The sequence below is a fragment of the Megascapheus bottae genome, chromosome 11, assembly GCF_031878675.1.
Source record: "Megascapheus bottae isolate mThoBot1 chromosome 11, mThoBot2.hap1, whole genome shotgun sequence".
Lineage (NCBI taxonomy): Eukaryota > Metazoa > Chordata > Mammalia > Rodentia > Geomyidae > Megascapheus > Megascapheus bottae.
The window spans coordinates 45,767,092-45,794,806 of NC_143519.1; the positions used below are offsets into that span (position 1 = coordinate 45,767,092).

Here is a 27,715-nt window from a genome sequence, read left to right on the forward strand (position 1 = left end):
AGGGCTGGCTTTGAGCCGCGATCCTCGGAGCTCAGCCTCCGGCCTAGGTCTGCGACTCCCGGCTGCGCCCCTCTTTTTCGTGGTGAAGTCCATACAGAGGGTTCAAGACCACAGTCACAACGAATGGGGCGTACGCCGCCTTTATTCCAGGTTTGGGGTGTGGCCGCGGCGCGTGCTCTACACCCGACCCGACTTAACGTCCTGCTGACCTCCCCGGTCTCAGACTCCAGCGCACCCCATGCTGCCGGAGCGTCCCCCGGCGCTAGGCCGCACGCCTGGGCCTGCGCGTCCCCAGGTCCCCCCACAATGCCCCGCGCCGCGTCTCCCGTCACTCCGGGCCCGGGGGACGGGCGTGCAGCTCGTGCCATTGGCGGGAAAACGCCGGGGAGAGGGAGGTCGGGACCCGCCCCGCTGCCGGCTGGCCCTGCGCCGCTGCCGAAGCTCGGCGCTAAATTTGAAACCAAAACCCGAGCACAGACGCGGCCGGGAAGCGAAACCAAATCCGCCCCGCGGCGAGCCGCCTCCCTGGTGCGGCCGGTCCCTCAGCGCCCCGCGCCTCCGGGGACACCCTTCCCGCCATCTTCCGCGGGACGCGCGCGCGCCGCCCGGGAGCCAGAGGAGGAGGGCGGCATGGCCGCGGGCGTGGGCTGCGGGGGCCCGGCCGGTGCCCGGCAGCACGTGTTCCTGCTTCCAGGTCAGTCCTGCAGCGCGGGATGGAGGGGGGACGATCCGCGCGGCCTCCCCGGGACGTCTGGGTCGCCTGGCTTACCCAGCTGCGCGGCTTCCAACCCGGAAGTGCACTGGGGGACTCTGGATTCCCTAGGGATCTGGTTGGCTGGTCCAAGTTTCTGGTCCGCTGCAGTGACACCCGTTCATAGCCGCGATCTTCAGATCTGTGTCCCTAGTAGCTAGGATTACTACAGGTCTTAGCCACCAGTGCTTGGCTAACTACTCTTGGATAACTTGGTGGCCCACTTGAAGGGGTCTGACCATATTGGATCCACCAAGAAAGTGCTTTGTTGCTTTAACGGTGCCCAGGTCTGGGATAGACCTGAATGTTAGGCTAAGGGTAGGTCAAAATAATTCCTGAGGGTCAAAACCACTAGAGCCAGGCTCTTGGGCCAACTTGTAAGTGATGAGCAGTCATCCAGGGAATGTGGGGCAGTCCAGTACCATTACAGAGAACAAGAAGTTTGGACTGTAGAGTCTTTTAGATGAGGTAGTTGGTGGAATCACATATTCAATTTTGTGAGTATTATATGAAGTAGACTCAGCTATGACAAAACTGCCCAATTCCCTAAATCTCTGTATAGTGAAAATTGTTGCATGATCGTCATGCATTTTGTATGTTTAACATCCTCTCACACTTTATAGTTAACAATATATAAGAAAAACAAAAGATCAATTACTTAAACCCTCCCAACTTTTCATATGTCATGTCCCATGTTAAAAGACAGAACTTGACCCGGAAGCATTTTTGTCCTTCTATGTTGACCTCTAGTACCAGGGATTAGGTTTTTGGTTTTGTTTTGTTTTTGCCAGTCCCAGGGCTTGAACTCAGAGTCTGAGCACTGTCCTTGGGCTTTCTCAAGGCTAGCACTCTACTACTTAAGCCACAGCACCACCTTTGGCTTTTTCAGTGTACATGGTACCTGTACTGAGGAACCAAACCCAGGGCTTTGTGCATGCTAGGCAGGCACTTTTCCAGTAGGCCACGCTCCTGGGCCCAGAGATTCATTTTGCTTGTTTGAGTCTATTTCTTTGAATTCAGGTACTTCCCCTCACTATCATGTCTGTCATATTCATCCATGTTGTGTGCAGCAGTAGTTTGGTTGATTGGTTAAGTTTTTTGTCATTGCTGCATGGAATTCATTATGAATGTCGATCTGTTTGGATGGTTTCAGATTTGTGATTATGAATATTGACCTATTTCTCTAGGATGTAGCTACCCTGGAATGGAATGGCTTGTTTATCTAGTTCTGGAAGCTACTCCAGAATGGTTTTTCAGAGTGGTTATAATGATGCACACTCTTGCTGGAAGAGTAAGAGAATTTCTGTGGCTCCACATCCTCAATGAAGGTGTTTGGATGGAAAAACAGCTACAAAACCGAGGGTTTTTGACAGACTCTAGCAAAGGGCCTGCTATATCACTGCTTTTCAATAAGAAAAAATAATATACTCTCTTTGTCATATCAGTGCAGTTAGATTCTCAGAGTAGGAAGCTGAGCCTTTGGAATCAAGTACATTACTTTATTCATATGTATAGGATACCTGATGATAATTTGAGATTCTAATTTTGGTATCTGATTTTTATCAGTATTGATAAGTGCATTTTTAAAGTGTTTCCTATGGTCATAATGTTAAATACAAGTTAAATGTTGAGTATGTCCCTGGAAACAGTGAGTTTAATATGTCTGTTTTACCAGCATTAAGGATTTTAGGTAGTTTTGGTGTAAAGCTGAGCCATATTGTCACCTACTATCACATTAGGGTGGCCAAGTGGCAGTTGAAGAATGGATAGCAAGCTGTGGTCAGGGAGGAGTGTGAGTGTGTTATAACAGTTAAAACTTGAGCTTCCGTCTGTTCTTCGAACTGGCCTTTAGTGCCACCTGCAGGCTCTCAGGATACAAACATGGTTTGGTAGCTATGACAGTATGACAGTGGGTTTCCAAACTTGAAGGCATCAGTCACCTGGGAGTCACCCCTTTCCCCCTCCTCCCAGAAGAGTGTGTAGGTCCTGAGCTGGAACTCAAGAATGGACTTCTTAAATGAGTTCCCAGATGCTGCTGCTGTGAAAGTCCTGGAACTCATTCCTGGGAATCAGTGTAGAAAGAACCAGCCTTGGGAGACAGATTGGGAAGTAGGCATCTCAACAGGCATCCCAAAGATCCCAAGTTGGACTTGTCTCATGGTGGACCAAAGTTTGCGTAGCCAAGAAGTACATGGCAGTAGGGAGTATGAGGCTGGCTTTCACAATATTTATTGTTTATTTCTACCACCAGCAAATAGAAATTTATCCCAGATCGTTTGAAAGGCAGGAAACTGCTCGCTGAGCAAGTATAATAGCTACAATGAAACTGAGCTGTAATAAAGGCTATATAAGCATTTCAAGAAGATTTGATGGAGGTAGTCTGTACTCAGTTAGAAAACTTAGATCTGAAAGAACTCAGTATGGAAAAGTGAGTGCGTTATCCAACATTATCCATAAGCCAATAGAGCTCTGTGAGGATTTATCCATGAGACTGTCAAAATCATTTGGCCTGGTGATTATCTTTATCCCCTACATTTAATTCATATTTATTGAGTTGCCTATCACAGTATTGTGTATTATCATGAAGGATGTTAGGTTTAACTCTGTTTGCCTCTTATTTGCATTTTTGTTTTGAGTATTCCAGTTAAACCAAAACTGGAACTTAGGAAGGAGGCTGTATGATATTCAGACTTAGGACCTTAATTTTCATAGGCATGTGGAGACAGAACTACTTACTGTTTCAGCAAAATAAGCACTTCTTTTTCTTTGGAATGGTCTTCTATGTTTCCAACATGGCTTGGAAATATTAGGCTGTATGTAGTTGTTTTATTTTAGAGGCCTTTGACATCTCTACTTTTTGGAACATGTTAGAAGTTTCCATCCCTCTCTCTTGACCTAAAAGGAAATATTTGAGTCATCTTTTTTTATAATTTTTTCTGGGTGGAGTTCTGTATACTAAGTTTTGTGTCAACTCTGCAAAGTTGGTATGGACTTGGACATGAAGGTCATCTGGGAACACATTGAGTGTAGGACAGGAGATTGTGGGGATCGCAAGCTGAATCTTTAACAGCTATCTGGGCTGAACTACTAGCAGGAGTCACTTTTAGCAAATACACTGGGAATGTTATTCAAGGAAAAAGAGAAAGAATGGAAATGATCTCAAGATCATTGTGAAACCCGGCATCCTGATTTGAGTCCATTGAGTCTGACCATAAAATGTCCCCAAAGCAAGAGTAAAAAAGTCCCTGGAAACAACTGGACTTTCAGTTGGCATGTTCATTTATAAAATTATCTTTCTTTATTTCAAAAAAGGTACCTTAGAAAAGACCATCCTTGTTGCTTATTTCTCTACAGGGAGCATAAGTGATAATCAGTTTCTTGTGGGTGGAAAACTTCCCATTTTCTACAGGAATAGTTTTGGGGGGATAGATAAGGCTCCCAGGCCTGAGTACCAGAGACATTTGAAAGTCAATGGCAGGTTTTTAGATGGGACATCTTGATAATCGCAACTACTAATTTCAGAGTTGCTTCTCCAACTGCACATATATACATTTATATGGTCACCAAACCATGTGGTTTTGACAGTCTCATAGATAGTGGATAAATTCTCACAGAGCTAGCTTTATTGGCTTGTGAATAAAGTTGGGTAATGCACTCACTTTTCCATACTGAGTTCTTTCAGGTTCTAAAAGTTTCCTAAGTACATACACACATACATATATGCATGCATGCATACACACATAAAACATTTAAACAATAAAATTAACATTTTTCCTGTGTAATGATGAAGGACATTTATATTGTTGTTCTGATCGTAGTCTTGTTGCTTTTAGTACAAACCTGAAAGAAGCATCTCTTGTTTTGGGAGGGAACTTTTAAAAAGGAAGGAAATGTGTAAAATATAGAACAAAAGAAGACTACTGTAGACACCCCTGACTTCTCAGTGACCCTAAAACACAAACACAACCTTTTTCCCTCTTTAATTTGAGGATCAGGCATGTGGAGTAATCTCAGATGCAAAGTTGAAGCAGGTTTCTTAGACTTCATCCAAACTGTTTGCATATGTATTTGTATATTTGTGTTTAGAAATATTCCTCAAAGCTAAATCTTCCTTTACTTTAAGAAAAGCTTATTCAGATGGGAGGAGCTGCTCTTCTGTTGGCAACCTAGCCAATCGAAGCGCAGAGTTGAGACATCCTGTGTAGAGTTTGGCTGAGCTTGGAAGATAGGCCATTTACTCATTGGTTTCCTGCAGGCAGTTTCTTGAGTTGTCCGACACGTGACGTGTTTTTTTTTTTTTGTTTAACATTTTCCACATGAATCCTGAACCTGGCTTTGTCTTAACAGAATGTTTTGGTTTTTTTTTTTTTTGCCAGTCCTGGGCTTGAGCACTGTCCTTGGGTTTTCTCAAGGCTAGAGCTCTACCACTTGAGCCTCAGCACCACTTCCAGCTTTTTTCTATGTATGTGGTACCAAGGAATCGAACCCAGGTATTCCTGCATGCTAGGCAAGCACTCTACCACTAAGCCAAACTCCTGGCCCAACAGAATGTTTTTTGGGGGAGCTGGGCCAACCTTTCTCAGATGCCCCCTGGATCTGCTCAGCACTGATGGACCAAATCCTTTGCCAGTTGGTGTGATCAGGCTGTATCTGGAACCTGATCAGTAATTGTTCCAAAAGACCTGGAACAAGTAAGATTCAGGGATTCCTATGTATTTATCCTTTAGGGCAGAAAAGTATTCATAAAAGGAATGCTATTATTGTTCCCAATTTTTAATTTGAGTAGCAGGATGTTTCCTGCTACATCTCTGTTGCTGGTCTTTATGGCTCTGGGCTGAGTGGGACCCTGAAGTTTTCCAGAGCTACTTTCCCAGTGACTAGCCATTTCTAAAAGCTTGGCTGCTAAAAGAGTGGAGACTGTTTTTGATGGTCTTGGTGAAGGCTCGAAGGCCAGTGTTTAGTTTTCTTCTAACACTTCAAAAGAAAGTTGCATTTAGAGGAACCAGTCAGTCACTTGGAAATCATTTTCTAGTGTATACCCCCCTCCTCTCTCTCTGTCTCTCTCTGTCTCTGTCTCTCTGTCTCTCTGTCTCTCTGTCCCTGTCTCTGTCTGTCTCTCTCTCTCTCTCTCTCTCTCTCTCTCTCTCTCTCTCTCTCTCTCTCTCTCTCTCTCTCTCTCTCTGTGTCTGTCTCTCTGTCTCTGTCTCTGTCTCTCTCTTTCTCTCTCTCTCTCTTCAAAATTAAGTAAGTGAACCAGATGTCTTGATGGTGATGCTAACATCTTGAAAAGTGAAGGCCTATTTCTTGTGTGCCTTATATTTGTGTCCTAGCAAAGTGTCTCCCAGGAGATCTATCAGGCAAGAGGAAGCTTAAAGAACATGAACTTGGAGCCTGTGTAGGATGCAGTGTTCCATGAGGATGGGAGAGCTAATCTTATCCTTTTCCTTAAGAAACCTGAATAGTCTTCACGTAGTATCTAAAAATAAAGTGAATTGTGCTTTGATGTCTGTCTCTTCTTGTAATGGAAGTATTTTTCAGAGCTTATCTCATTTGGGACAAAAAAAATCAGAGTGTCCTGAACAAATATCCACTGCTTCTAAGTCATAAGAATGTTTGGCTGCTGGGTGTAATCCTAGCTGCTATGGAGGCTGAGATGTGAGGATCAAGCTTCAAAGCCAGATTCTTATCTTCAATTAACCCTCTAGAAAACAGGAAGTGGGCTATGGCTCTAGGGGTAGGGTGGTAGCCTTGAGCTGAAGAGCTCAGGTACAGTGCCTAGGCTGAGAGTTCAAGCCCCATGACCCCTCCCACTCCATCCCCCCTCCCCCCCCAAAAAAGAATACTTGGCAAAAAGGTAGCTCTATCTCCTATCTTTGAAGTTTAAATAGTAGGAAGAAACATATCTTAACCAAGAGAGGGATAAAGAAGAGCTGCCAACTTTAAAGAACTGGTTGATAAGTAATTTCTTATCAATGTTATATGCAGTAATCAGGACATATAGTCTGCAGATTAAAGGTAATGTATTAGTATGATTTGTATACTACTTTGTAATGAAGTTTTCACAATTCCAGAGTCATTACATCTGTGCATTTATACATGTTGTGTAATCATATGTTTTAAATGTTAAAAGTCACAAACTATTAAAGAGTATATACAGCAATATTATAATACCAAATGGAAAGATCAGTTTTCTTTGCATTAATCACCCTGGGCTCAATCAATCTGTATTCAGCTGTTTTGCATATCTCACAATAAATTTCTGTTACTCCTTTTATGCATTGTTTTTGATCTTGCCTCTTTTGCTCTCCTTGCCTTTTCTGGCTCCCTCTCCTTCCTTCCTTTGCTGTCCCTGGCACTGAGTTCTACTGGCTGGGTCACAACAGGGCAGCTGATTAAGATGTTCCCTGAGAAGGACTTGGGGAGGAGAGGTAGTTTGAGACATTTGCATCATAGGAGAAAGTCACATTGTGCAATTTGTGTTTTTTAAAATGAAGAGAATCTCTAGAGTATTATAGTTTAAAATGTTGTCTCTGCAATAATACTTGCCTAAGTTTCAGTCCTGGTTCTCCATTTGACTAGCACTGTGACTTTGCTACAAGCCTTTCCTATAAAAAGTGAAATTTAATATAGTACCTACTTCTTAGAGATGTTGTGAGGATTGCATTATGTAATCTATACAGAGGACTTACATAGTACCTAGCAGACGGTAAAGGACATCTTACCTATCTCCCTTTTTTTAGATTGTATATTCTTTGGACACAGTTGTTGCTTTGTCACTGGTATGTGTTTGTTCAAGTTAAAATGTCTGGAAAGAAGCAGTTTCCTCGTTTGTGGTACTTAGATCAGGGAGTAAATAGATTAGAAGGATTTGCTACCAGTCATTAGTGACCCAGTGGAGCATTTAGTTGGCCTTTGCAGAGATCACAGGCAGACTTCTGTTAAATCAGTTAGCTACATATTAGGAACCAGAATGCTTTGCTTGGGATAACTGGAACATCTAACATACTATTTATTGAATATGAAATGGTCAATAAAGCTGATAGCTACTTCAAATTTAGCTGAATTCTTTTTCTGTTTTTCCAAAAAAATATTACTTTTGACAACATTTTTGTCATCTTTTACATAAGAGAAGAGTCAGAAGGAGAAATTGTAAAGCTGAATCTTTTTAAAATAGAACATGAAGTCTAGAGTTTTAGTACAATTTTGGAGAAATTTTCAATTTTGTGAGTAAAATTTCTGTATAGTGAAGTTTGACATTTTAAGGATCAAAATTTGTTCTCATTTCTTTCCTTTTTTTTTTTTTTTTCCTTTTTTTCTGTCTGGCCCTGGGGCTTGAACTCAGTGTCTGCATACTGTCCCTGAGCCTCTTTGTGCCCAAGGATAGCACGGTACCACTTGAGCCACAGCACCTCTTCTTGCTTTTTTGAGTAGTTCATTGGAGATAAGTGTTACATGTACTTTCCTGCCTGGGCTGGCTTTGAACCATGATCCCCAGATCTCAGCCTCCTGATTAGCCTTGGTCATCATTTCTAATTGAGCTTTTTCTAGAATTGAAGTACACATGTTCATTTTTTGAACATACCCCATGGAGCTCTACTGTGAATTTCACCACATATTATCTTGGTTTTACCCATTGTGTTCTGTCTGCTACCCCATACTGGGGTTCCAACCCGGGAAGGTCTTATATTCATTCTTGTTCAGCTTTCTCACCTGTGGGTGGCACAGATCCAGCCCTTAAGTAGCTAGGATTACAGGCATGAACAGCTACCTGTTGACCTGGCTTCTTACTTGTTTGCTTGCTTTCTTGCTTACTTCTATGCTTGCCTGCTTGCTTCCAGGCTTGCTTCCAAGCTGGTGGAAGGGCTAGCCTATGGAGTAATTCAGGATTTTCTAAATTTAAGTGAAAAACGTTAACTTATTCTAAAGAATCAAACTCTTAACTTTTTCTAAAGAATAAAAGCTCTATGTAATATTGTATCCTAATGTGAAAAACATACTCACCTGTCCAAGCTCAAAGGACTGACTCCATGAGAAGAAGTACAACAAAAGACTTAAGTGGTAGCCTTGCAAGACTGAGTGTCTGTCTGATGGCAGAGTGTGCTCCAAGGTTACAACAGCAATTTTATACCAAATGCCTAGAGGTCCCTTCCCCCAATTGGCCTGAGAAATATGAGGTTCACATTCTTTCTCTGATGTTTCCTAAGTTGCATCACTTTCTATCTGGAAAATTTGATATACAACATGTTCCTGTGAGTTTGGTTAAAATTTAGAAAGGAGCTTTTGGCTGTCTTTACTCACCTTCATTCTTTTGTGGTGGGAATTCTTGTGTGTTTTCTGGCATCTATAGTTTCATCCGTTTTCTCATTTTATTCCCTTGGCTAATCAGTGGGGGCCCTCTTCTAATTGGGTCTGTTATGTACAGGCTTTCCAGTGCATCTGAAAATCGCTATGCAAGCAATCTAACAGTAATTTTCCACTCAAAAATCAAATGTCTTGTCTTAAAAATGGACCACCTCTCATTTTAGTTTGAATAATACCAGGTACAGATTAAAAAACATATCAGTGGTATTATAGCAGTACAATTCTTATTTTTCATGCTAAACTTTCAAAATGCAACAAGGGCAAACCATACACACAATGAAAACACTGACAAGACAGTCAACTCTTGAAATTAGCCAAAGACTTCCAACAGTCTGAAGGGTGTTTATTGAAGGAAAGCTGCTGAATCTCATTAGGAACAGCAGGGTTTGTGGCATTGTAACTTGAACTATTCTGGTCTCCCTCTGCACCATTCTGTAGTAGCCTTGAAACTTAGCAGTTTTGCAAAGTTGATGCATATGAAAACCAGCAGTCTTGCAAGTGCTGGACAGGACAGACTGGTTTGATGCTCTTAAAAAACAAAACAAACAAACAAACAAAAAACAACTCCCTTTCTCACATAATTGTCCTTATTTGACCTGTCTTCCAACTCCCTGGAAAAATCCCACATACAAGGCACTGTTGTTTTTTGACCTTAGTTGGAGCCAAAAGCTTACTCTTTGAGAAAAGTGCTTTCCCCAGGGCATTGTCAAAAACAATGGCAATTGTTTAACACTGCAGCTTCTGAGGAGCAACACCATTTTAGCAGATCATAATATGGCAGAAACTTAAAGGAAAGATACTGTGAAACAAAATGACTTATAGGGGTCTTTGGAAAACTGAAAAATTCCCAGGGAGCTAGTAGGCTACATGTATATGGAGGGATGTGGGCATGCTCAGGAAAGACCTGTGAAAGCCTCAGTCTTTCACTGCTGACTGATGTTGAGGCTCTGGGGAAGCAGCACATAAAAGCTAAGGTGGAAGTTTTAAGTATGTAAGTATGGAAGACATGTTCTAACTCCTTAGCAAAGGCTGAGAGACTTCAATTGGAGCGTTAGTTAGCCACAAAGATAATTGAACAGAGGTAGGTATCATTGACTCCACAATATAGAGAATATAAACTTTATAGAATCAGTTTAGAAAAGTCACTAAAAAAAGCAAATAACAACAATTACAGTGACATTAAAAAGGGAAAAAACAGGCTGGGTGCCAGTGGATCACGCCGGTAAACCTAGCTACCCAGAAGGCTAAGATCTGAGGATCAAGGTTCAGAGCCACCTCTTGCAGAAAAATTCCCATGACACTCCCATCTCCATTTAATCACTCCAAAATTGAAAGTGGTTACTGTGACTCAAAGTGATTGAGCATGAACCTTGAGTGAAAGAGCTTAGAGATGGTGCCCAAGCCCTGACCTAGTTTGAGCCCCATGACCAATGACAAACAAACAAACAAATAAATAAATAGAAAACAACAAAACCTCCAAATCATGTATGGTGGCCCATGACTATAGTCCTAGTTACTTGAGAGGTGGCCATAGGAGTAATGTGATTTGAGGCTAGCATGAAGCACAAAGTTTTTGAGATCCCTCATTTCAACCAATAAAAAAACTGAATGTGGTAGCATGTGTCTGTAACCACAACTGGGCAGGAAATATAAATAGCAGGATCACAGTCCATGCTGGCCTGGGCATAAATATAAGACCAAATCTGAAAAATAATGGAAGTATAAGAGGGAATATATTGTCAAAACAAGCAAAAATCCCAGGGTTCTGGTGAGTTAAGGGGAGGAGAATCTCATTTCATATTTGCCACAGAAATATTCCTCATTGAAGGTGGAAAACAAGATGATTGGGAGGAGGTAGGGGAGGGAAATGAGGACAAAAACATGAGAAGGGGTATTAATGTTAGAGAAGTAATGCACCTACTACCTGATAAATGTAACTATAACCCCTCTATACATTATCCCAACAATAAAATTTTTAAAAAAAGAAATATCCCCCGTAATCTCATATGTTGAATGTTTTGTCCCCAGGTAGTGCAGAAGGGCTGGAATCTTTAAGATGCGAAACTTTGCAGGATGATATACACTACTAGGAATATATCCATAGAGCTATATCTTTCTCTGGACTCTACCTGTGTCGAAAGTATGACAGTGAAATAAAATAGAAAATGTCAATTTCAAAGAACATATAGATTCTGAAATTGAAAAGTATATCAGAAATGAAAAATTCCCCAGTGCACCCAGCAGCAGTTATGGATTGGTAGAGCTGGTAGAGGAAAGATTCAGAAAATCTGAAAATAAATAAATTGAGATTATGTAGCATGAGGAACAGAAAGAAAATAGAACAGAGAAAACTGAATCTAGGCTTAGTTTTGTAGGACTCCATCAAGCCTAACAGTGTATGCACAATCGGAATTTCCCTTAAGAATGGGGACTATTTTGAGAACTAATGGTCAACACTTACACAATGTGATTATTTAAAAAATCTATACAGTAAATAAGTAAAACAAGTTGTAAACAGGGTAAAATAAAGGAGATCCATTTCTACCTGCATCGAGCTTTGTTTTGTTCACAACGTAAGTCTAGTTCCTGAAACTGTCAGCATAAAATTAGTAATATAAAAAGGTTCAACAAGAGGTAGTGATGTTTATGTCTGAGTAGTTGTTTATCCACCTAATGTTGAATATTTAACCAGTCCTACTGTGAATGCATAGAATCATGGCATCATAGGGAGGGCAGACATGGCATTTGATAGTCTAATCATAAGATGGGTACACAAGATACTGAAGGGAATGAAAAAGAACTAGATTCTGGTGGTTGCTACTTGTTAGTGTGAGTTTGTTGTTGACAGGTTTTTAATCATAAAAGTCAAAATCTTTACCCAATAACATTTTTATATAAGGGAAATATTTATATTTGAAGTTTATGCTGTATGTAAAATGACTTGGCTTTCAGATATCAGCATCTAACTGAAAACATTTTAAATAAGCATATCAAAACCTTCCACCCATTCTACAGACTTTGTCTTCATTCTGTTTCCTTTCCTGCAGAGAAACTTCAGTTAATGTAATCCCATTTGTCTATTTTTGTTTTTGTTTTAAAAAAAAAATCACCTTTAGCCAGACCAAGCCCCTGAATTTTCTTCTGATAAGTTCATAGTTTCAAGTTTTTCACTTAACGTCTTTATTTTTAGTTGTTGTTAGTATATGATGAAAGATAGCAGTTTAGTTTCACTCTGAATATTCTTGAGCATATTCAATTTTCCCAGCACTATTTATTGAAAAGATTATCCCCTTTCTGACAAATGTTTTTGACACCCTCGTCAAGTCAGTTGGCTGCCTGATACACTTCTGTGGATGCTAAAACAGATGATCTCATGGAAATAGAGTAGAAGTGTGGTTACAAGAGGCTGGAAAGAGTAGAAAGAGGTAAGGGAGAGGTTGATTAATGGAGTACAAATTTTAATTAGATAGAAGGAAGCTCTAATGTCTCACAGTGGAGTTACTAGTGTTAATAATTTACAGTATTTTTCCAAATAGAAGAGAAATGTTTGAGGTGACAGATATACAGTCACATGTTGTACATCATACTATACCCCATAACTATATATTTCCTTACCTTCTTAGCCATCAAAATAGACAACTTAGCAATTCTAGGCTTAGGAAGCTTTGCCAAACCTCCTTGTTTACACCTTCTACTGTAAGGTTTCATATCCTATAAGACTTACTTCTTTTTTTTGACTCCACATTGTGAATACAGAATGAATTTGTGAATGTTTAAAATCTGTCTCCTCTGTGGAGTTTCCATGAACTCCATATGAACAATGCTAGATCTATTTTTACTAGTCAATACTTTATGAATAAGTGAAAAAGACAAAGTAATCTTGAACTATATTCCAGAGTAAAGAGGGAAAACAGCCTGATTCCAGCATCTCATTTGAAGCTATGTGTTGAAACATTCAGCAAGTTGTCCTGTCCTCACAATATAAAGAAAGATTTCTGCCAGGCACTGATGGCTTACTCCTGTAAACTAGCTACTGAAGAAGCTGAGATCTGAGGATCATTGCTTAAAGCCAGCCTGGGCAGGAAAGTCCATGACATTCTTTTCTCCAGTTAACCATCAGAAAACGATAAGTAGCACTGTAGCTGGCCTTAGCAAAAAAGCTGAGAGACAGTGTCCCACAAAATAGACATTTTCTGTCTACATTTGTATCTCCCAAAGCATGTTTTACAGAATAGTGGCGTTTGCAATGTAATACATTGATGTACTTAGTAGCAGCTCATCCTCTGGACTTACTACTTTCCATAGGAAAAATGAAAACATTTCTTTCCTTGGAGAGCTAGTATAGCTATAGATAGATATTCTTTTGACTTCTGATATTTAAATAGTTTAATTCCTTTAGGCTCTGGAATAATGGAAAGGCTGAAGGATAATGTGTAAGAATCATTGGATCCAAAGTTTTTCAAAATTAGCAAAATGGCAGAAGTATAGATTTGGAGACCAGATTAGTGATAGCCAGAGTGAAGGATGGGGCAGATAGAAGGACAATAAGAACCAGATTTTGCTTTGTATGTTTTGAAGCTCTCTATTTGTTGCATAAATATTTAGGAGTGTTGTATGTCCTTAGTAAATTCACTTTTATCAGTATGAAATGACCTTTTATCACTGGTGATATTCTTTGCGATGAGTAGAGCCTCTTAAATCTTCCCTTTGATCACTGTTTAGAAGTTCCTTTCATTTTACTCCCCTCTACTTGTGTCTTTATGTTAAACATGTTTCTTATAAATAGCAGATTCCAGGCCCTGTTCCCTATATGCTCTGAATTGGAATGGGTGTCAAGATAGTAAGCTAGGGAGTACTAGGCCTCACCTTGTATATTCCCATCCTTCAGGGATTCCATGCCCAGTCTTGAGACCAGCAGTTTTATATATTTAATTGGGGTTTATTTGGGGTATTAAGGGGCAATGAGTATGGTTAACAGCACATTCCAAGGTTAAAAAATATAAGTATCTCCTATGTGTATATTTTTAAAATGTTTTATGTCATAATAGTAGTGGTAATATTAATACTCAAGATACCTATCATGTATGAGTTTTTTTTGTCTGATTATCTAAGTGCTCAACAAATTAACTTGCTCGATTCTTTATGAAGCCAATGTGCAATTATTATTATCATTTTTGGTCAATCGAGGAGCTTGAACTCTAGGCCTAGGTGCTGTCCCTGAGCTCTTCAGCTCAAGTTGTTCTACCACTTTGAGCCACAGTGCCACTTTTGGTTTGTGGGTAATTAATTGGAGATAAGAGTCTCGTGGACTTTTGTGCCTAGGCTAGCTTTGAACCACGATCCTTAGACCTCAGCCTCCTGCGTAGCTAGGATTACAGGTGTGAGCCCCCAGCTCCCTTCCTAATGTGCTATTATTATCACTATCTTATATCTGGCAATTGAGTCAAGAGACTATGACCTTTGTTTAGGGTGACAGATTATAAGCTATCAGAATCTAGAGCCCTGCTCTTCATCACTTCTCAAAGAAACAAATTAAAACAACTTGAAATTCCACTGCAGATTTGCAAAGAAACCGATCATTTCTTCCACATTACATAGCCTATAAGTGGTATATTGAGTTATATTGAAGAAAGAGAATAAAAATATGGTAAATAAAGTGAACAACAAAGAAAATGCTTTTAATTTTTACAAATCAACCTTTTTTTTTTTTTACTCAGAATACTTAAAAGATTCTTCAAAGAAAATGAAAAGTGGCCTTATGTTTGTAAAATTGATTAACCCATGTTCAGGTAAGTCTCCCTCCATGGTGTCCCTTCCCATCTCCTTTTTTTCTTGTTATGTTTTTAACATTATGCAATGCACACATATGATTTGCCTGTTTCTTCTTTGTTTAAAAGTTAAGGTATCATCCTGAGGTAATGAAAGCTAATGGCATTAATACTATCCCCAGATTATTCATTGACTTAAACTTATAAAAAAAAATTCTTATAATTTTACTTAATAGAGCTTTTCAGTCATCAGAGTGTTGGCATAACAAAAAAAGTAGCATGTTTGAATTCTCCCTGAAAACAGATCGACTTTTCTTTGGCTTTTCTACTTTAGCTTTCCTTAAAGTAGTTTTTTTAAACTTAGTTCACTTTATGTTAGGAAGTAAAATAGACAACTAGAATAAAAGCAGAAGGTTTTTATTTGGCATGCCAAGATTTTGATTAGTTTCATTTTTAGCTGTACTTGCCTCCTTTCATTCTGACCAAAAAGGGGTACATTTTTCCCCAATTAGGAATGATTTTTAAGAAAAACAAAAAGCATTATATACAGAGGAGACTTACAGTTTATTGGGAAAGAATTTTAACTTTATATTCAGTATATATTCAATTTTATCTTTTAATTTCTTAGAAAAATGGTACTGAGCTATATAGTGATATTACTGTTGTTATTCATTTCTATGTGGAATTGTTTTTCTATTAATTCATAAGGTTTTGAGTAGACACCGGATACTTAACAAGTATTCTAGTTTCTTAATGACCACATAACTGAATAGTGAAGGTGAAAGAAAGCAATGGGTGGAACCTTTGGAAAGACTGTAAATAGAAACAGTGAGAGAAGAAAATTTCATGACTTTCTCTAGTACTCTTTGCTCCAAAATTAAGTTGAATGTAATTGCTTACTTGTATTATTTGAAATTCTTAGTTATGTCTGAGTGTATATTAAGGTGAGAAATATTTCTTCAAGAAAAGTTTTAGTCATAGGATGGAACTAAATGAAAGGAACTCTAGGATATGGAAACAAGAGCTTTATCTTGAGTGATTGTTTTTCTTAATGTACTATGTTATTTCTCTTCTCTTTTTTTGCCCTTATGGTTAATCTCATATTGTTACTGTATCTGACTTTGTTACCTAGTATATTGTATATAAGTTTATTTGTTTATTTGAAACAGAACAGGGAAGCAGGGAAAACAAGATGATTGGGAGAGGGTGGACAGAGGAAAATGGGGACAAAAACATGAGAAGAGGTGTCAATGTGTGGGAAGTAATGCACCTACTGCCTGACGAATGTAACTATAATTCCTCTATACATTATCCTGACAATTAAAAAAAGAAAGAAAGAAAGAAAAGTTTTAGGTAACAGCAAAGATTCCAAAGCATTTAATAAAAATATAGGTGTAAAAGAAAGCAAGCCTTCTTCCAAAGTTCCTGTTTTATCTAGAGGTGAAGAGGCAACACATGAACAGGTGTGTTTTTATTTGCTGTACTAATAAAAACATAAGGGTAAGCTAAGCACTTACTATTTTAAAGAAATTTACCTGGATATAGTTTATCAATCTATGTAAAATGTCTGATATTGTCCCATATACAAATGTAGCAGCAGAGGCACATAAAGGTTATATAACTTCCCCAGTGATACATACTCAGCAAGTGATGGACATAGATGTGAACTTAGGGCTTTGATTCCAGACATTGTGCTATAACTGAGGAAAAAAATTCCTGAGTTGAGGTGGTTAAATGGAAGATGTTCACAGGCTTCCTTCCTTCTACCCTTTCCTTTTATTTAAAAAAAAATGGAGGAATGGATATATGACTCAAGTGATAGAATACCATCTTTGAGTGAAAAAGCCAAGGAGAATGTAAAACCCTGAGTTCAAGCCCCAGTGTCAATGCAAAAAAAAAGAACGGAAAGAAAGGAGGGATGAGAAAGGAGGAGGGAGGAAGGGAAAAATCCATCCCTTCCCACATTTTTATTTTATTTTATTTTTTATTTTTTGCTAGTCCTGGGGCTTGAACTACGGACCTGGGCACTGTCTTCGGGCTTTCTCAAGGCTCGGACTCTTACCACTTGAGCCACAGTACCACTTCTGACTTTTTGTGTGTGTGTGTGGTACTTATTGAGGCTTCTGAAGCTTCATGCATGCTAGGCAAGTGCTCTGTCTTTACTGGGGCTTACTCACTTGCTATATCCTGTTTGGACCTTGGGATCTTAGAGCTTGGTCCTTGGCATAGTCCCTGTATGTGTGTGTGGAGGGTGGGGGAAACCACATGTTGATCTGGAGACAGGAACCCATATGCCAGTTCAGAACATCTGGCTGAACCACTAGGGTTTGGGAGTTTAGGTCTGATTTTTCTCTCTTGATCTGATGGCAGATTCAATGAGAGATTTTATAGCAGTTAACATAAATGACTTGCACCTTTTTACTTTTATGGCTTGAGTTCAGTGGAGTTTATGGAGCTGGAAAATAAGCATCTGGGTATAATAGCCATAAGCTTTCTGTGGAGTCAGTTTGTATAGAGAATATCTATATATGTTTATGTTTATATTAGGAACATTCTTCAGAACTATGGCTAGGCTTTTGATGTGTGTGTATATGTGTGAGAAAGCTTACAAATAAAAAACAGATTTGTCTTACAGGGGAAGGAGCCATTTACTTGTTCAATATGTGTCTACAGCAGCTGTTTGAAATCAAAGTTTTCAAGGAAAAACATCATTCTTGGTTTATAAATCAGTCAGTTCAATCAGGTAAGTGACTGGCGCATATATACATATATAAATATATGTATATGTGTGTATACTCATTAACTAAATGCATACTTTAACTTTTTTATGCTTCTTACATGGGGTTATGGTCAATGATAGAGCTTTCAGTGGCATCAAAAAGAGGTTAGTCCAGGAAAAATGAAAGACAACACCAGTATTAAGCAAAAAAGCCAAGTAGAACATAAGACCCTGGGTTCAACCCCCAGTGTCATCACACACACAGAAAGAAAGAAATGGAAAAATTCATCCCTGTTTACTGGGGCTTGGGTCTTCATTGTGCCTCAATATGTGTCTCAGATAGGAAACTTTAACAAGTTTGATTTGTTTCCTAACACATCAATACATCCTTAGGCAGAACTAAGATTACCTTTGAGCCATGGAATATATATTGAGTTGACAGGAAATTCTTTCTCCTGAAGATCTTCAAGTTTTTAATATATTTCCTTAAGCATCCTAATGTGGCTTCTAAAATATATACTAATTTAACATTCTCTGTTATATAAATTACTGTCCCCTCTGTTAGACAGATTTCCACTATGATAATAAATACTTGACAATACCAACCCATACAAGAAAGAATATTTAGGTAGGTTCTCAGTTTAGAAAGGTTCATTCCACCTGTGGTAACATGACATTATACAATGTGTCATGTTAGCAATGAGTGATGAAACTGCTCTTATCTCATGGCCAGGAATGAAAGACAGAGAAGAACAGAAAGAGATTGGGGCTGCACAGTCAACTTTGAGAGCACACCTCATAAATGAAGACCTCCCACCAACCCTTACCTCTGAAAGGTTCTACAATTTCTTATAATACAGCTCTGGAATAAACCTTTAATATATCCCCATATAATATATATAATTATTATACATATAATTATATATATAATATACCATTATATATAATTATTATATATATTATATGGGGATATTCCCTATATATATCCCCATATATCCTTATATATTAAAGGTTTATTCCAAAGCTTCAGGGGCCATTCTAGATTCAAAATATGGTACTCCTACCCATCCATATACACAAACACCCATACACAAACACCACCACCTCTAAAATTCTAGGTGAATGGGGGAAAGGGCATCAAGAGAGCCATGTTTTTATCCATGTTTGAAGTGGTTTGGGCTGTGTAGCCAGTGGATATCTGAAGCAGTGTTCATTCCCTCTGCCTATTCCACTGCATTGTCAGAAAGTGTCTGCTATCGTTTTTCAACTTTTTAGATATAATCAAGTGCAGAACACATCTGCAGAATTCTTTCTGTGTCCTCTGTTGGCTCCATGTGTAATGCTAAGTTACCAAGACCACTTGGATTGTCTCTGGATGAAGGGTTACTGCTTGTGAGAAGTTTTGTTTTTGTAATTACTTATTAATTAATTAATATATTTTAGTGGTGTTAGGTTTGTGAACTCTGGCCTCATGCTTGCCAAGCAGGTCTACTACCACTGATCCATATCTAGGCCTTTTTTGTACTGATTATTTTGAAGATATTCCTGCCCAGGTTCATGCTTAGACCTTAATTTCTCTTCTGTTGTAGGTTTCATGCCACAGTTCTGTGCCGTGGCTCAAACAGTAGAGCAAGCTGGGCAAGCATGAGGTTCTGGATTCAAACCACAACACTGGCAAACTTAATTCTAAAGAAAGAGCTGTTTTAAAGAATCACCACCACAAAGGTGAACAAATGTAGTCATGGTATTTAATAGACAAAATGGGAAAAATGAACTGTGGAACTCGTGGGCAAGAATGAAAGGAGGGGGAAAGTGAAGGAAAGGATAGTATTGTTCAAAAGAGAAATGTACTCATTACCCAGCTTATGAAATGGCAGCCCCCTGTGCAATAACACCTTAATAATAAGGATAAAATTATATTTTAAAAAAGGATAACCACCACAGTATTATTGTTATATCTAAAAACATCTTCCTAATTTCTACATATATTAATGCTTCCTGTAAAATTAGTTTGAAAAGTTCTTGGTAGATTACTTTTATGAAGTTCATATGTTTAAAAATACTTTAAAGACATCATAATATAAAATTAGTTATTTTTCCCCCCTTGGTACACATATATAACAATTTAGAGTTAGGATGGCAACTTGTGTATGTAGGTTGGTCAAGAATAGAAAATAAATAAGTGTGTCTCCTGAAACCAAAATAAAGTTTGGATGAGGAAAATGAATTTTTTAAATTGATATTTGGTTTTTATTAACTCAATAATAAACAGAAGTAATTGATCGTCTTAATGCCATAAAGACAGAATTCTCACAGAATTCTTGGATCAGAGCTTAAGAAATTCATTGATACTATTTGAAGGAAAAGACCACAGAAGAGTGGTCTAATTTGAACTACTTTTAAGTTTTTAAAATATCATACAACTTTATATGGAAAGGTAGCTTGGACCTAAGTTTTTCCTCTTCCATATCATAAGTTTTATGTGATTTAGAGTAAACCATAAACAAGTTGTGCAAATTTTCAAGATTTTTACCTTTAACTTGTACTTTATAATTCTTCACTCTCTAAATTCGTTGTATTTAATTTATTCTAATGACAGTAACAACCAAGAATTCTGAGATAGACAAGGAAGCTTAGAGACCGTTATTCTTACATAATGACAAATCTAGAATAAGATTCCAGCTCTATGGGCATCTTCTATTTGAGGCAAATGAATTTTTATTGTTTCATTAATGAAAATACCTCCTCTGGTTCAGCTCTATAGAGAGGAGCCCGGATTGTGGTTGAGGCAGGAGAGCTGGGAGTCTGTTTTTGTGATCACCTTTTTCCCTTCTGACCAGAGAGCAGAGTTCTCAGTTTGTGTGGTTAGACACTGCTCATTTGCCCTTTTCCTCCTGAGCAGAGGCTGAGGCACAGTGATGGGGGGGCTGAGGCAGTAGACTGAATGATGACTCTCAGGCCATAGGACAAAAAGCCAGGTCAGCTTCATTCCCAAAGGTACATGAAGTTGCATTATTCTGTAACTTTAGGTAGACTAACACAGATTCCTCTTGTTCCGTGGCTCACATTTTTCTTTCTCTGCTTCTCCCAACCTCTTATTTTTTTAGAGGAGAATGAGGGAAAGAGAGGTTATAAAAATGATTTCTAAAGAAGAAATGGAAAGTTAAAACTGTATTCTAGTGTTTTAGTTCTCTTTTTTCCCACATGAGTTTGGGTAACATCCCAGAAAGCACACAGTTGTTTTTGAGAGAGATTTACTGATCATGAGAGAACCTAGATTTTTATCATACCTAAAGACAGTGAGACCTGAGGTATCTGATTTGAAAGAAAATGAGAGCATTTAGGGGCCAGAAGAGTGGCCTAGTGGTAGAGTGCTTGCCTAGCATGCACAAAACCCTGGGTTCCATATCTCAGTACTACATACACAGTAAATGCCAGAAGTGGCAGTCCCAGGACTGGGGGGGAAAAAAAGTGAGAGCATTTAAATGAAGTAATACTTTGCCACTTGTTAACCTAATGGAAGTGTGACAGACTGTCACTCAAACCATAGAATGAGATTTTCTTAGGTCTGTATAAGAGCTTCTCAGTTTGATATTTCACATGTATTTTCAATAAATGATTGTTAAAATGAGATTAAGGTACAGTAGCCAAATTTTCCTTCTAATCACAGTTTTCTTTCTTTTTCATTCACAGGAGGCCTTCTTCACTTTGCAACTCCTATGGACCCTCTATTTCTGCTTCTCCATTACCTCATAAAGGCTGACAAACAGGTAAGCTGTGCAGCTTGATGCATTGGCAATGAAGTGACAAAAGACATTGCTTTTTATTTTTGTTTTGTTTTATTTGTGTGTACTAACTAGACAAAACAGTTTCATTGTGATATTTCTACACATGCGTATAATGTACTTTAATTAAATTTACTCCCTCTATTACTCTTTCTCATCCTTTTTAAACAATTTTTACCAGGCTTCACTATTCTGTTTTCATATATGCCTGTGAGGTATAAGAGGAAACAATCTTGCTTGACCTCCCTTCTCTATTCATGTCTGAGATGATGTCAAGTACCTGTAATCCTAGCTATGTAAGAAGCACCAATAAAAGGAACTTGGTCCAAACTGGCCCACTCAAAAAGTGAGACCCTATTTGAAAATTAACCAACCAAAGCAAATAGTTCTGGAGTCATGACTCAAGTGGTAGGGTACCTATCTAGCAAGTATATGGCCTTGAGTTCAAACCCTGTACCAAACAAAATAAAACAGCCCCCCATACAAGATACAGAATATAGTTTCGAATTAAAAAAAAAAGTATTTATATACAACCTTGACAATCAAAAAACATATCATATCTCATAAGAACTTCAAATAATTCTTTTATTCACAGTTGCTAACATAAAGGATTCCATACTGTGTTGATGAATCCCTGAGGGTTCCTAATTCCCTTTCCTGGGATTCCCAATCTCAAAACATTATTATTATTATAAATAATGCTAAGATACTGGTGGCATCTCGACTGTTGATGTGACACAAACCATTCAGAAACTGTGGAGAATTAAACTGCTATCTCCTCAGCTGGTCAGGGCAGTGACACCAACTGTTCTAGCTGCCACTGTATTTTCTACCACCATGTATTTGAAGTTTAAAAGGTAACAGTTTTCCATAGTGGTTGAACAAGTTTACACTCCCACCAACAGTATAGTAGTGATCCCTTCTGGCCACATCCCTGCCAGCATCTGTTGTTATTAGATTTCTTGATATGGCAGTTCCTCAAATGACTCAACATAGAGTTCCCTATGACCCAGCAATTCCACTACTTGGCATTTACCAATCATCCAGAAACAAGGACATACTAAATCCACTAGCACAACGATGTTCATTGCAGCACTATTTACCATAGCAAAGATATGGAACCAACCCAGATGCTCCTCAGTTGATGATTGGATCAACAAGACGTATTTATACACAATGGAATTCTATGCTGCCATCAGAAAGAACAACATTGCCCCATTTGTAAAAATAGAACGACTTAGAAAAGATCATATTAAGTGAAGTAAGCAAGATTCAAAGGAACATAGGTTCAATGGTTTCCCTCATTTGTCATAATTACTGCAAATCGTGGACTCTCCTAGCAGATGTTCACAATAGGGCAAAACCCAGATACATAAGGCCGTATAGGATGAGGATAAATGAAAAGACCTTCAAGTTATAAAAACAAGAGCCTGTGTGTGTGACTGTTTTTAATGTACCATGTTATTTCTCATCTCTTTTTGTTGTCCCTTGGTTATCTCATATTGTTACAGTATCTTACCTTGTTATCTGATATATTGTATATAAACTTTTTTATTTGAAATAGGATAGGGAAGGGGGGAAACAAAATAAGGGGGGGTGCAGGAGGGAAATGGGGACAAAAACATGAGAAGGGGTAGCAATGATTGTTAAGTAATGCAGCTTCTATCTGGTGAATATAATGTAACCCTTCTATTAATTACCATTTTAAAAAAGAAAGAAAAAAAAGGTGACAGTCTTGCTAGGTACCAGTGGCTCATACTTGTAATCCTAACTATTCAGGAGTCTGAGATTTGCAGATCATAGTTCGGAGACAGCTGAGTTAGGAAAGTCCATGAGACTCTTAACTTGTATTAATTAGCAAAAAGCTGAAGTGGAGCTGTAGCTCAAGTGGTATAGTGAAAGCCTTGAGCAAAAAAGCTAAAGCACAGTGTTTAGGCTCAGAGTTAAAGCCCTAGTAGCAGTACAAAAAAAGTTCAAAAGCAATATAGTTTTGCAAACTGCTTACTATATTTTCAGTGTGTATGTATGTGTGCATGCATGCATTCGTGTGTGTATGTGTGTGTGTAGTTGTATAGTAAAGAAAATCAGAAATACTACTTATGAAGCTATGATTATGATTGTGTGGTAATCCATTATATGAATTACCTTGGAATACTTAAATACTTAAGATATTGGCTGATATGGAAGACAATAGATTTAAGGTAGAAATCTATAGATAGCAAAATTTGGGGGAATCTGTGATTGGAGGAAAAATGAGAACTTTTCTTATCACCTGTTTACCTGATAGTGTGGCAAGCTGTCAAACACACTACTGAATGAATCAGATTTCACCCTTAAAATATTGGCAACAAGACTTATGATTGCTGTTTACTATCAAGTTTATCACACATGAATAAATAAATATAGCCTAAGATAAGTACCAAAAAAAAAGATTTCACCCTTAAAATCAGCTCTTGCAGAAAGAAAGCGGATCCGATTTTCTGTCTCCTAAGTTTGGTCATGGGAATCAATGATCACAGTAAAACCTGGGCAAAATCATGCAAGCTGGCACCACCAAATCAGGAGACTAATGTCTTTACTTAGTCAAACTTTGTTTCCTCTGCAGTTTTTAAGATTAAGAAAAGCTAATGCTGAGAAGAATATGGTTATGAATTCTGTGATCTACCTACCTCATCTTTGCACAGCTAGGCCTTATAGTCCTACCTAGAAGAAGCTGCTTTAGCTTGCCTAGTTTTCTCAGACTTGTGCTGATCAAGATTTCTCCCCTGTGACCACAGTGGGCTCTTTTTCAGATTGAAAAGTTGGGTCACTCTAGGCAATCTCAAGATCTTGTGGCTTCCTATGCTTACCTGGGATTTTGTTCCCTTCTTCATTTGGTGCCTATTGCTTAGCACCCCAACCTCTTGCTTATAAGAACTTCCTAAAAGGAGTTGAGAGTGAATGTATTTCGAAGCTCATCCCCTTTTAATGATTGGATGGAACAAGTGGTGGTGCTGGTGGGGGGGGGGGGCGCGGCGGTCTCTGACCTAAGTTTAAGGGACTAGCCATAAAGTGATGTGTCTTTCTTTCCTGTGTGTCATTAATTGATGAGAGTGCTTGCATTCTGACTGATGTGTTTTTTCCAGGGCAAGTTTCAGCCTCTAGATCAGGTTGTGGTGGATGATGTATTTCCCAATTGCATTTTGTTGCTGAAACTGCCAGAACTTGAGAAGTCACTTCACCATGTGACAGAGGAAAAAGGTATGGTATGTTGGCCTCTGAGAGGAGGCTGGTTAGGAGATCATTACACAGCAGCTTCAGAAGGCTGCCTGAGGATGCTTATTCTTCACTGGTGGTAGGGAAAGCTGTCACGCAGGGTGGCTCTACTCGTCAGTACTGTGTGTGGATCCTCTTGGAATGCCTACTCTAGAATAGCACACAGTGAAATCTGCTATTCATCTACAGGAAAGGAGTCAAAGAACATGGATTTAGCTTCAGTATTTCTTTGGCTAGTTCTTTGACTTTAGACAAGTGACTTTATTGCTTTATTCCTCAGTTTTTTCATGTATCAAAATCCTTCTGAGGTCTAGGCTTTGGGAATAAGTAAATCCATTCACTCACTTTGCTTTGAGTCTGATTGGGACAAGTGACACAGGCATGACAGGTACAAGTGAGCCCTGTGTTTCTAGGGCTGACTTGAGCTGGGCGTGGGTGGGTATTATGTTGCTTTCTGGTGAGAAATGACCTCTGAGTAGAGCCTAGAAGAATGAGTCAGAACAACACAACAAAGAAATGGGCATGTGCAAATGTGCTCCTGAAGGGAAGTTTGAAGGAATGTCATACAGGGTGGTAGAGGATTGCACTGGATTGAGGCCAGAAAATTGGGCAAAGGTTCAGAAGAGAGGGGACTGTGTCTGGTCTTGACTAAGAGTCATGGAATGCCTGTGAAAGTTTCATAAGGACAATGTGACAATGTAGAGAATGTACTAGAAAAGCCAGGACCAGGAGCAGAGAACTGTTATAGTGATCTGACCTGAGCTTAAGAGATGGAGCTAGAAGCAAGCTGTAGTTTAGACCCAGAATGAACCATATGCATGGTTAAATGTGGTCAAGGAACAAGAGTGATTTCTAGGTTATCTCCTTGATCCGGAGGAGCTCCTTGACCTAGAGGTTAGCTCCTTGACCCATAATGGCATGGAAAAACAGGTCACGGAGAGTAGATTGTAGCATTTATTTGTATGAATTTTGAAAGGAGGAAGTGAGGCACTGTGAGTGGATGTATTTTGACAGGTTAGAATCCCTGAAAAAACTCAACATCAGTATCATTAAAAAAAACCAAAACACCCGAATAGTTTTAGGGTTAATTTGGATAATGGGAATGAGAACAGGCCAATAAGCTGTAGTTTTGGGGTCATAGATAGCCTGGCCAACTGACAGTTCTGAGACTAACAAAGCAGTGACTCCAATAAATGTAAGTTTACAGTGGGAAAGGGAAAACTTTGCTGGTTGCATTTCACCTCTACTAATCCTTTCTTGGCCACGCTTAGGACTCCACTTTGGATCTAGGGCATGCGTGGCGCCAAGATCTTATCAAAGCAGTCCCATTAAAGGCATTCCCTGATGCTGAGTTTTTAGGAGACAGGAATCTTTTTGTGGGTGACAAATGAAATAGCCCATAACCACATTTGAAAGCTATAGTAATGAAGAATAATTACAAGTCATTTTAATTTCTGTCAACTTAACATGAGTTGAAAATGCAGTTAACTTATCCAGAATTCTGCCATTAGCCATATAAAAACAGTCATCTTAAAATAAAACTCAGAAACCCAGATGCCAAAAACAGGACTAATGCCTCACTGCTTGCTTGCTTCAAGTCTGTGTCTTAGAACAGGCCTTCTCTCTCCCATTCCTTCCTTTCTTCCAGCCAGCTGTTGTGTCATTATGTGAATTTCTGTCCCGGTCTCCTTTACTTTACTTTTCCACATTACCTAACTTTTGGAAGATCTGCACTTTCTTTTTGAAAGTAGCTGTTGCCAACTTTTATGTGTGTTGTATCATGTTGTATTGTGTGTGTGTGTGTGTGTGTGTGTGTGTGTGTGTGTGTGTGAGAGAGAGAGAGAGAGAGAGAGAGAGAGAGAGAGAGAGAGAGAGAGAGAGAATGAGGTTTCTAAAACCCTAAGCCTGATGTTTTTCTTTGTTTTGTTTGAATGATAGTGAAAGAAAAATCATTCAGAATAAGTGTTATTCAGCAAAAGATAACGTGCCCTAGGAGTTTTGGCAATTTTCTCAGAATAAATTATTTCCATGAAAGAACTGTAGTCTATAAAGTTTAAGTAAAGAAGGGTTTGAAAATAATCCTACCTATTCAGGAGATGGAGAACTGAATTTGTAGTTTGAAGTTAGCCTAGGCAGGAAAGTCTGCTGAGACTCTTTAGTTAACCAGTAAAAAGCCCCAGAATACATCCATGAGGGAGCAAAGGTATAAAAAGAAAAGCTGATGGATTTTTTTGGAGGGAGGGAAACTTTCTTCCCATGGGCCCTTGAGCAGATAAAAGTAAAACTTGAAATACTCTTCCCCTCCCCTCTCCAGTTTTGTAATAATTACCATGATAAAAGGCAGCCCAATAAAGGCATCAAAGGCAATAAATTTGGGTGCTGTCCTGATCTCTAGGTGTGTGTAAGCCTTCTCTGTGTTCGCCCTGATACAAGCCCAGCCACCATCACTGGATGACCTGAATGAATGTGGCTATGACCTTAGCCCTGCCTTCTTTATTAGTGCTGAAAGGGCACTAATAAATAAAGTCTTCAGTTTGCTTACTCTGGGGCTTAGAGTACATTTCTGGCCAAGAAAGTTCACATTTAGTGAATCTGTGACCAGGGAAGAGACTAGTAAAGAGTCATGAACTTTGCCTTGCCTGTAATAGTCTGCTTCATGGTGCAAGCCAAAGCTATACCAAACTGTCTGATGTGATTAACAGGAAGAGCCAGAAAACTTACCTGATTAAAATTACCCTACTACAGTTGCCAAGATTTGTCCCAGGAGACAGAGAAACAAGAGACCATATGAGTTTCTCAGTTATGGAAAACACTGAGAAAGTAGAAGTGAAAAACTGCTCTAGGCAGTTTATTCAACAATACATTGGGGAAATTCAAGTTTGTGAACCTATTACTCAATTGCTGAACGCGCAATTTAATTGTGGACTCACTTTTATTTCATCTTTATTCTGTAAGTCCAGTCTTTCCAGATGCTTGAGGCTAGTTTTATAGGCACCGGACACATAAGGAGAAAACCCTCTAGAATACACACATAATGTCTAACTCACTGACTCTTACAGTACAAAGTTTAGAACAT

General features: G+C 38.9%; 1 protein-coding gene across 1 annotated transcript in view; it reads left to right on the forward strand.

Moving 5' to 3' along the window:
- The first annotated feature begins 350 nt into the window (after positions 1 to 350).
- Positions 351 to 27,715, forward strand: part of Rnaseh2b (ribonuclease H2 subunit B) — a 44,714-nt gene continuing 17,349 nt past the window's right edge. The window contains exons 1-5 of the mRNA XM_090341732.1: positions 351 to 694; positions 14,830 to 14,901; positions 17,516 to 17,623; positions 21,293 to 21,369; positions 24,510 to 24,624. Of these exons, the coding sequence (XP_090197858.1) occupies positions 631 to 694; positions 14,830 to 14,901; positions 17,516 to 17,623; positions 21,293 to 21,369; positions 24,510 to 24,624 (436 nt within the window). The 5' untranslated portion in view covers positions 351 to 630. The remainder of the gene's footprint in view (positions 695 to 14,829; positions 14,902 to 17,515; positions 17,624 to 21,292; positions 21,370 to 24,509; positions 24,625 to 27,715) is intronic.